The sequence below is a fragment of the Leuresthes tenuis genome, unplaced genomic scaffold (genome assembly GCF_036924035.1).
Source record: "Leuresthes tenuis unplaced genomic scaffold, fLeuTen1.0.hap1 SCAF_2, whole genome shotgun sequence".
NCBI lineage: Eukaryota > Metazoa > Chordata > Actinopteri > Atheriniformes > Atherinopsidae > Leuresthes > Leuresthes tenuis.
In genome coordinates this window covers 18,997,519-19,007,718 of record NW_027325356.1, presented here as the reverse complement: position 1 = coordinate 19,007,718, position 10,200 = coordinate 18,997,519, and the positions used below count along the sequence as shown (strand labels likewise).

General features: G+C 42.0%; 2 protein-coding genes across 2 annotated transcripts; both read left to right on the top strand.

Annotated features, from left to right (window-relative positions):
- LOC140301857 (uncharacterized) lies at positions 1–4,739 on the top strand. The gene is made up of 8 exons (XM_072380490.1): positions 1–322; positions 1,220–1,323; positions 1,401–1,869; positions 1,969–2,061; positions 2,143–2,179; positions 2,453–2,524; positions 2,604–3,989; positions 4,082–4,739. Exons 1-8 carry the CDS (start codon positions 224–226, stop codon positions 4,330–4,332), a joined length of 2,511 nt encoding a protein of 836 aa, XP_072236591.1. The 5' UTR covers positions 1–223; the 3' UTR covers positions 4,333–4,739.
- Positions 4,740–5,682: 943 nt separating this feature from the next.
- nudt21 (nudix hydrolase 21) lies at positions 5,683–9,947 on the top strand. The gene is made up of 7 exons (XM_072381248.1): positions 5,683–5,949; positions 6,982–7,182; positions 7,284–7,347; positions 7,428–7,517; positions 8,008–8,083; positions 8,200–8,314; positions 9,771–9,947. The coding sequence occupies exons 1-7, from the start codon at positions 5,828–5,830 to the stop codon at positions 9,790–9,792; spliced, it is 690 nt and encodes a 229-aa protein (XP_072237349.1). The 5' UTR covers positions 5,683–5,827; the 3' UTR covers positions 9,793–9,947.
- Positions 9,948–10,200: the final 253 nt, after the last annotated feature.

Sequence of the window (10,200 nt, the reverse complement as noted above, 5' to 3'; positions counted from 1 at the left end):
TTCTTATTTTATCACCATCTTTCTCCTGGTTTTGCTCTTCGAGTGGGGAGGGGGCAGAGAAAGGCGAGGTTATGTTGTCAGATCTGTCAGTCTAGTCAGCCTGGCCCCTCCCACCTTGGTGGAGGCATTACATACTGCTGGTGCTCGTGCTCTTAGCAACCGTGCCTCAGCAACAGAGCCACGGCAACAGAGCTCCACGGCAACAGCGTGCCGTGTCTCCCCAATGGAGCTGCCATTGGGCGGACCAGCTCTCAGGCACTACACCCAGAGCAGACCGAGACCTCACCGACAAAAACTGAACTACCGTCCCACCAGACCGCAGGTACTGTGCAGGAGGATCAGAGGGGTTTGGTAAAAATGGAGTGTGAGGGAAAGGTGGAGAGTGTGAGAAGAGAAAATGGAAGGGAGGGAGAGAGGCGAGATGTAATAGGGTACAGAGGGGAGAGGCAGGGGGAAGGGAAGGATGGAGAGGGAGTGCTGTAAAAGATGCCAGGTCCCTGCTTGAATGAGGCAGTCCCATTGTACCGGTCACTGGCTCTTTGAAGGATGCACTCTATTTTCTGCCTGTGTGAGCACGATGACTTTAAATGAGAGCCAGTGGTAGTTTGGTCTTGCTGTCTTTTCCAGCTCTTACAAGAAAAAGAAAAGCTAATGGTGTTTTACCCTCTCACATCTGTTCAAATCTAATGTGTGTGTGATTTTTCCAGTGAGCTGATCATGTTGTCACAGAGCTATTAGGCTGTAGACATGCAGTCACTCCCTTAGAGACCAAATGCAAGCAATTCCCCCGACAGGATATCATGTAACGGTGACTTCTGCTAAATTTGTTTTTCTGCAGCCAACCTCTTGACTGTCATTGCTACTTGTGGGCACAGATGTTGATTTGATCAGTGTAATGCAACTCTATATAGCTGCAATTTCTATATCAAATTACCTTCACTGGCAAAATGAGTTATCGTGCCCTCATTCCGCATGTAAAATGCAGTGACGCCCCCCCAATATACGTTACTGAGCAACGGACTCCCAGGAGGCCTGGATCGTAGGATAAATGGATGAGAGATTCAAACTAAAATACACCTATAGAGGCAGGAGGAATACTACTCCCAGTGTGTGTGTGGGTTTTCCGATGTGATTGTTATGTAATGTAAAGTTACATATCATGCAAGTTGCTCTTCATAATCAGTTTGTCTAATTTTTCTGTGCGTGGTGCCATAATTAGGAGACAATAATTGAGAGTGAAAATGAAGTCCTCGAGCTCATGGGGAGAGTGGATGAAGGAGTTGAGGAGTTCTTTACAAAGAGGGTTCTACCCACTGATACACTGTGAGTACCACAGCTGACAGATTGGATTCAGGCTGAACAGAAACAACTGGATCTGACATATATGATTCTTTGTGTAGGACCAAGCAAGATGAGGAATGTATCACAGTACATGAAGTGGCTCCGGCCAGCTCTGTCCCTTGTCCACCACCGACAAAAACACTCAGGAGGAAGCTTGGCGACTTCTTTACACTCAAGAAGAGGCGAGGTTTGAAATCAGAGACGAGCCAGGAAGGGCGTCCCAAAAAGGCCTCCATCGCTGATTTCATTCGCCCTCTCAGGGAGGTCGCCAGGTCCGAAAAAGATAAAGATAAGGATCGAGTGAAGGAACAGGACAAAGAAAATGAAAAGGAGAAAGCAAAAGAAAACCCCAGTGCTGTTACTGGAGAGTCAGCTGTTCCGGAGACACCTGTTTCTGGTGACGTGCCGTTGAGAGGTGAGGCGGTGCCTCCCCGCCGTGCTCTCAGAGAGGGGAAATCCCAGTCTCTCATTCTGCTGTCGGGATCAGCAGCAGCAACAGGGACTGCCAATGCCAGAAACACTGCAAAGGTGAGTGTCACTAAGGTAAAAAAAAAATTGAACGCTTTTATGTTCGTAGAAAAGTCTCGAATTAGAATTGAATTAATCATGTGCTGTTACTGATTTCAGAAACAGTTGGAAGGCCAACAAAGCTTTGAGCAGAAACTCCATCTCATGCTTCAGCGTATTGGAGTTTCCAAACCTCAGCCGGGAGAGACACAGGTATGTGAATGTGTGAGTCTCAATTTAGGAATGAAAATCAGTGAAAAGCTGCGTTAAAAAGTCTTTCTTTCATTCCTGTAGAATCAAGAGGGAGAGATGAAAAAAGCAGAGTCTGAAGGTATGTTCCCTTATCTGTGTGACGTGTAATATAATAAACTACTCTCTGCTCCAGCTTTGAGTTAATGACACAAAATTAATCTTTGAAGTTAAAGGATTTGTATCAAAAGGAAAGACTTGTGGACATGGATCAGAGCTCCACTGAAAAGATTAGATATCTCAGGCACTGTGCTGATAAGACCAGCAGGATCATTTGGCTTCAGGCATCTATAGAGGGGCCTAATTTGGGGTTTAATTCCTGTGGTGAAATAAGATGGAAATCTTTGTGCTCCAGGTACCATCATTGACAGTAAACCTGAGCCACCCCCTACTTTCTCTAAACCTCGAACAATGTCTGCGTCATCAGGTAAATCAGCTTTTCCACAGTCTCAGGTGCCTAATTTCTAATCAGCAAAATAATTTCCACATTCATTTTGTTCCTTTAGACACACGGCATCAGATTCGGGCGAGTGTGTCAGCACACGAGTCAGCTGGGAAGCCTGCTCTGCTTCCAAAGCCAGTTATCAAACCAGGTCCACCACCCACAACATCTGGCCGCAACACACCTGAGAACGAGCTAGCCCAGATACAGGAAACGGAGACAAACACGCCCACTAAACTCAGTCCAGCTGCTGCTCCGTCAGCCCCTGCTGCTCCAACCATGACTGCTACCACCACTCCTTCTGTACTGACAATCTTGGACTCAGTCCCTGACTCAGTCGGTGTTGCAGTCTCCTCGTCAAGTACTGTAACTCCTGCTGACACAGATATATGCACTGACTCAGTTAAATCTCCCGCAGCAGCTGTAACACCCACATGTGGGTCAGTGCTTGACAGCAAAGGCTCTGTCTCCAAAACCAGTGCCCCTACCACTGAACCATCCACATCTACCTTGCCAGTAATACTTGCAGACACCACAACACCTACAGAGTCCACTGACACAGTCTCACATCCTTCCACCTCCTCAGACTCCATCACTCCAAGCCCTTCTGTCACCTCCACCTCAGAAACAGTAACAACACCTTCCATTACCACCCCAGAAACTGTTTCTGCTCCCAGCAACCAAGTTTCGGTTTCCTCTGCATCAACAAATCTGTCAACTAAGTCAACCTTGGCAGAGCCAAATGGTGCTCTCTCAGTTGATGATGCTCCAGCTGCAGGAGGTGACGCAGATGTTTCTGTCACCACCTCAGCTTCTTCGCCCTCCACCAGCACATCAGATATGCCATCAGGTTTGTCTGCTAACATCAAATCAGTTAGTGAAGCTGCCTCCAGTAGCCCTGTAACACCAGTTTCATTAGTCCCTAAAACTACATGTCCTCCTCCTCCTAACTCTAGCAGAACAATGACAACTGCAGCTCCACATGACAGTTCCGTCATCACATCTACTGCCCTTCCTTCCACCACCACCACTTCCTCTACCACCAATGAAACCATTGCCCAAATATCCAGCAATGGCATGAGCTCTGTCTCTGCACCTACCATTATTCAGTCAGCCACTGATACCCCCATTCCCTCCACTTCCTCCAGTGAAACGAACCCGACAGACACCTTTTCCACCGCCACCAGTTTTAACCGCGCAGATACCACCTCCACCAGTAGTTCAGCACACACAACTGGCTCAGACACACCTTTCTCCAATAATGTCAGCACCACCCTCACACCACCTGTCTCTAGCCTGCCCCCTGCTGATAACTCAAGTGCCACTTCTCACCATTTGACCAGTCCAGCACCCTCTAATCATAGTCCAGGCCAAGATTGTGTTTTACAGACACCTCATGAAGAAAGAGCAGGGGAAGAAAAAACAGAGAAGCCCACAGAGAAAGGCATCGGTAAGTTCGAACATCTTTCAGTTTGTCATATATGCTTCCATTTAGTTATATATTGAATGGCATGCTTTTGGATTTTCATCTCTTAATGGCAGATGAGGAACTCGACATGGTCCAAAAGAGCAAGTCAGTTGAGTTGGATGAGAAGAAGAGTGAAAGGGACAATGCCAAACTGACGCTTGACAACAGTGATGTGACAAGAAAAGAAGTACCAGCAGAAAGTGTGAAAGCTGAAGAAGACACTCTGGGTGAACCTGCAGCGGGTGAAAAGAGTGACCGAAGCAGAGATGAAGCTGTCACAGAGGCTCAAAAGCAAGAGGAAACTACACCAGTGAGTGATAAGTGATTGAAATATGAATACATCGCTGAATATGGGACCAACTACTGTGACAGGCAGAAGAGAACACAGTAAATGGTATGGGGTGGGGGTGATCCATGGCACTTCCTAGGGACCACCACATTACAGCAGCACACCACAGAGGGTGGGCCACTGGACCAAAGAACTGAGATCCCCTTGGTGTGATGTTATCAACAAATCCAGCAGTGTCTTTGTCCCTTTTTTTTAAACTTATGTTTGAGATTTTACATTGCACGTATGATTATGTACCATAAAAAAGTACTGTGTAAAATACACCATGTTTACAATATATGGATAAGAGACATAGCTATGACTAATAAATGGAATATTGTATTGACAATTGTCCCTCTCTCAGCTGTGTGAATATGTTTTGTTTATGATGATTTCATGTGTTTTTCAGGGGGGTTCATCCACATCTCATGTTTGTCCTCACCTGCTGTTGAGATAGTTTAGGTGTGGGTGGTGTTATATTTATTTTGTCTTATTGCTTTCTGCCATTTTTTAATAGTCTTGTCTTAAAAGAAGAACAATTCCTGAGGAAGACCGTGAGGTGCTGTTGAAAGCTCTGGGATGTTTAAGATGTTTGTGGGTTAAAAATGTAAAAACATATATGCATTTTTCTATTTGATTTATTTGTAAGGCACTTCATAAAATGTTTAAGATAAATGTGGACATATATTTGTCATTAAACTGTGTACTCACCCAATGACAGCTGGGACCCTGCAACCCTGCAGTTGGGTTAAGTGGGTATAGAAATTGGATGGATGGATTAATCTGTATAGAGAGACAGAGGATGTAACAAAAGCGCTTCTTAGCATCACAACTGGATGTTGAAAAGAGAGCATTTGTGACTCGTTCACTGAAAAATGTCTCTTGAAAACAAGCAGAGTTCCGAATGTGTTACCTGTTCATCCTGCTCATATGTCCAGCTACAGCTAATGAATCAAATCTAAGGTTTTTATATAATATTTAGGCCTGGTGATGCTGATTGGTAATCAAACAAAAAGCTTGCTGAAGGAGGCCACTCCTTTATGTCATAAAATCTGCTTCTGTTTTGAGGAGAAATGAGGGAGAGTAAACTGTCATTTAAATCCAGCTCTGTTGGTGTTCAATCTCTACGGAACAGCATAATTGGTGGCAAAAACTCCAACAAAGTAATATATATTTTTTAGTAAGTGCACAGCGATGACATGGTTGATATAATACATAGTGAAGCAATGCACCTGGTTTAGTTTTGGTTTGTTCCGTGTGATATCGTCTCTGTACGCTCTGCTTGTTGTTCGTCATCCAGACCAGCAGGCGTCACTAGTGACGTAATCATCCTCAAATCTCGTCGATTTCACCCGGAAGGGGAGCAACGACGGTAGAGCCTGAAGAGTGCAGCTCTATCTCTGTATCGTTCGCTGTTTAGGGAACATATTGAAATACCCACCGACTATCACCAGAGACGGACCTGCAGGAGGATTACGTGTCGTTGGTAAAGATGTCGGTAGTGCCTCCCAGTCGCTCGGCTACCGGCTGGCCGCGCCGCGGTGGAGACCAGTTCGGGAACAAGTACATTGGTGGGCCCGCTAAACCGCTCACACTGGAGAGGACAATCAATCTGTGAGTTCACGAGGAAAACAGGGAAATAATTCACACGGACTTGGTCCCACTGTCCACTGTGTTTAATCAATGTAAAAAAAAAAGAGAAAAAAGCAACCAAGTCAAGGATGCTTAGTTTGTTTTTGTTTCCTGCAAGAAAAACGTAAAGAGGAGTTAACAGACAATCATTATCATTTGACTCAATGCATCTTTGTCTGAATCCGAGTTTTACTTTATAACAAATTAATTTACTTTGCATATTAGTATAATGGCTGAGCATGCAGTTTGCCTCTTGGCAACGTTTATTGACATTAAAATACTTATTAGTTTTCTATATTACATATTTTATTAGAATTATTGTGACTATTGACTGAACAAAACAAGCAAAGGCTTTGCAATTTATTAATTTTTTTAAGCATATTTGGTGTTTTCTGTTCGGAATTGTTTCATGTTTGCAGTCCATGGACTTCCACTAATCAGCCAAATTATCGGCAGACTCATTGTTTAATCAGTTGTAATTTGAGACCCCTCCTCCCCTAATTGATAAAGTAATTGACTTTGGTTAATACAAATGTAAGCACGCACCTATAACTTCCTAACACATTATTTTGCTGAAAATCTTGTTGACATTGTAAACTTTCATTGCTTTTTAAAACTTTCAAAGAGTTCAAAAATTACATTTTCATGTGTTAAGTAAGAAAATAAGAAACTCTTAGGTTTTGACACTTGTTTTCAATAATTTACTGAGCAGATATATAAATTAGAAGTTTATTTTTCAGACCCTCTGGTGTGAAAATGTGTTCATTTACTTTTGGTAAAGATTGTTTCCCACTGTTGGCCCTTGTGAAAGTGTTGGACAAATATCACCATGTTGTGCCATAGATGTGGAAAATGATTATGCAATGATGAGTTTAATTGTCTGCTGTAGTTTGCGGTTTTATTATATTTTCCCTCTGCTGTTCATCGCAGCTTTTTATTTTTAAAGCTCGTAACTATGATCCACATTGTTCATTTCGAGTCATGCTCGCTGACACCTGTATATTTTGGTTTCAGATACCCTCTCACCAACTACACATTTGGCACCAAAGAGCCTCTGTATGAGAAAGACAGCTCGGTTGCCGCCAGGTTCCAGCGCATGCGGGAAGAGTTTGACAAGATGGGCATGCGCAGGACGGTGGAGGGTGTCCTCATTGTCCACGAACACAGGCTTCCTCATGTGTTACTTCTGCAGCTCGGCACAACTTTCTTCAAACTGTGAGTGGCTACTGTTCATTGGTTGCTGCGTGAACCAGTTTAGGTCTTTTGTTGTTTTTTTTTGCTGCACGGTTTCTTGACGGGTTGCATCTCTGCCGCAGGCCTGGTGGAGAGTTGAGTCCTGGAGAAGATGAAGTGGAGGGTTTGAAACGCCTGATGACTGAGGTAGCTACATCACAGCACAGTGTGTGAGCTGCCTGTCTCTGAGCTGAGTTTAGGGATATTAACTTTTTACTGGTTGTTAGATCCTTGGACGGCAGGATGGGGTGAAGCAGGACTGGGTGATTGACGACTGTATCGGCAACTGGTGGCGCCCAAACTTTGAGCCTCCGCAGGTTTGCACACAAAGATAACTTCAACCATAAAACACTTTGAAAGTTGAAATAAATGAACCATCTCTGAAGATTTTTGATTGAAAGCAGTGTGACATGAACGCAAACCAAAATGTTAGTCTGTCTCTGACCCAGATTGGTGCAAGTTGCTGTGATCCGTGTTCATTAAGGTCACAGTTAGTTTACTTTAAGATGCAGGCAGATGTATTTAGATCTTTAGCTATTGTCAGGCTTACTTTTGCTTTGCGTTATTACCTTTGTGAATAAAGTTACTGAGGACATTTCAGTAACAAATTCCAGTTGTTGTTGCATCTCAGTGTTTTAAAACAATCTGTAACCGCATACATTGTTTTGCATTTAGAGCCATAGGACCAGAACGTGTCCTCCATTTTGGATTCTCCTTTATTTTGTTTTGTTCATACACTCCACACTAAAATCTGATGATATGTTGTGCACACTAATGCAAACTATTCTTAATCTTTTTGTCTTGCAGTACCCGTATATTCCAGCTCACATCACCAAGCCTAAGGAGCATAAAAAACTGTTCCTGGTTCAGTTGCAGGAGAAAGGTCAGTGCGTCGTTTTGTCATCTGTGATAACTTTTAGATTTAGTTTATGAAAGCTTGTTTTTACAAGAAATGGGACTTCTTGTAGCTTTTTAAATTTGTAACTGTTGTTTCTCCAGCGCTGTTTGCTGTTCCCAAGAACTATAAACTGGTGGCTGCACCGTTGTTTGAACTGTATGATAACGCTCCTGGATATGGACCAATCATTTCCAGTCTACCGCAGTTGTTGAGCAGGTAAAGTTGATATTTATTTCTCTATTGCCGACATTTGCCTTTGGCTAACTCGTGTCTCTTTACATTTAACTTGCTTATGTGTTGATTGTGTTGTCCATTTTTAATTAATTTATTAATTACTCATTTAAGTTAATTGTATTTACTTTAAAGGCAAATTAGGAATTAGATTACTCACCTGGTTAAACTTTGTATTGAAAAGTAAATATAAACATCATTCCTTTAAAAAAAAAAAAAAAAAAAAGTTTTAGATTAACCAGAATTTTAAAATGGATTGAATCAGTTTGATATATGGGTTCCTATTCTTGTTCCTTTTTTTGATACGCTAGATGTTTGCACGTATTGCTCCAAATCTGAATGTATCGTTTAGGTAACGTCACAAACGTGCAACTTTGTCGTTTTATGTGCTTTAATGTTCCACATGCCATCGTATATGCTGGTTTTTTAACTGTGAACTCTCTAAACAGCTGGATGGTCCCTCTCTTCTTTATCCAGGAGAATTTCGCATCTTGATTGGTCAGACCATGGGACAGTTAATCTTAAATGAATTCTAGAATTCTAGATTTAGTTGTAACTTTAAGTTGTGGATGCAGTGGGGAAGGAGTGCTCATTTATCGTAATTTTCTGGGGTGTTTGTGAGCCCACGGAGTCGGTCCCAAAACAAAAACGTCTGTTTTAAATGCAGGGCCACATGAGAGTCTGACAGTCATTTGTCTTCAGCCTTGTCCCTCGTGTGACAGACTTTTCTGCATCTTATCAGGATATTATTTTCTCGAGATGCTGAAATCCTCAAATTGTTGCAGTTTCTATTTCTGGAGATAGTTCACTGGCTTCTTTTTTCTTAATGGAAGTGTTACACAACTCTTCTGTTAAGCTGTACAGCTCACATGTTTTTATGAAATCAACATTTATCTGTTTTACCTCTTGAGAAGTGATCGTTGCACGATTTTCTGCTAAAGTGAGACTTTACATGATTTTGAAATGAATTTATTATGTTTTTATTTACATGTCAGACATTCTTTTTGTGGATACATGGTTGTAGGAATGAAACATTTCATTAGCCACATTTTTTACCTAATTGTTAGTTGTTTTTGCGCTCGCATGTAAAGCCACTGCTGTGTGAAAACAGCTTTTGACATCAGTTATCGGTGCTGTTTTATTGGATGTCTTTAAACATCAGCTCTGGGCAACAGGGTGAGGCTAAGTAGACAAAGACTGATGGCTTAAGTATATGTGAAACTGAATCTGCACCACAGCTCCTTTAGACAGGTGTGGAAGCAAAAAGGGGAAATATACAGAGAGTACCAGAGATTGGGTTTAAATTTGACGTTAATCAGCAGAAGTTTTTCAGTTATGTTTAAAAGTTGTATATTATTTATTATATTATGTTTTTTTTCTATTGAAAATAGTTGTTCTTTGACACGAACCTTTGAGTTTACCTTTTAATTTCTCTTTACAGGTTTAACTTCATCTACAACTAACTTGAGTGAACAGGAGTGTTTCTGTCTGTCTCTGTGAGCGCAGCCAGAAGCATTGTGATGAATGGGATTTCCACCTCTGCCTCAACTTTTACATAAGAAATAACTTGTCACGTCAGGTATAATGAAAGTCCACAGGTGTGTTTATACTGTTGTCCGGGGGGGGGGATGTCAGAACTAGTTTCTTTTTTTTTTTTTTTTTTAAACATGAGAAACTTGTAGTGTGCAGGTGTGTTTTTCCAGTGTTGAGAACCTGATTTTATGTTCCCAAAAAGGATGCCGGCGTTTAATTAAACAAACTACAACATTGTGTTTCTTGTTGTTTTAACCTGTAACAATGCTGTGTTTTTCTTTTTTTTTAATAAAGCGGTCTTTTGAGTATGTTTTTATAAAGTTGAAAGAGCTGGTGAG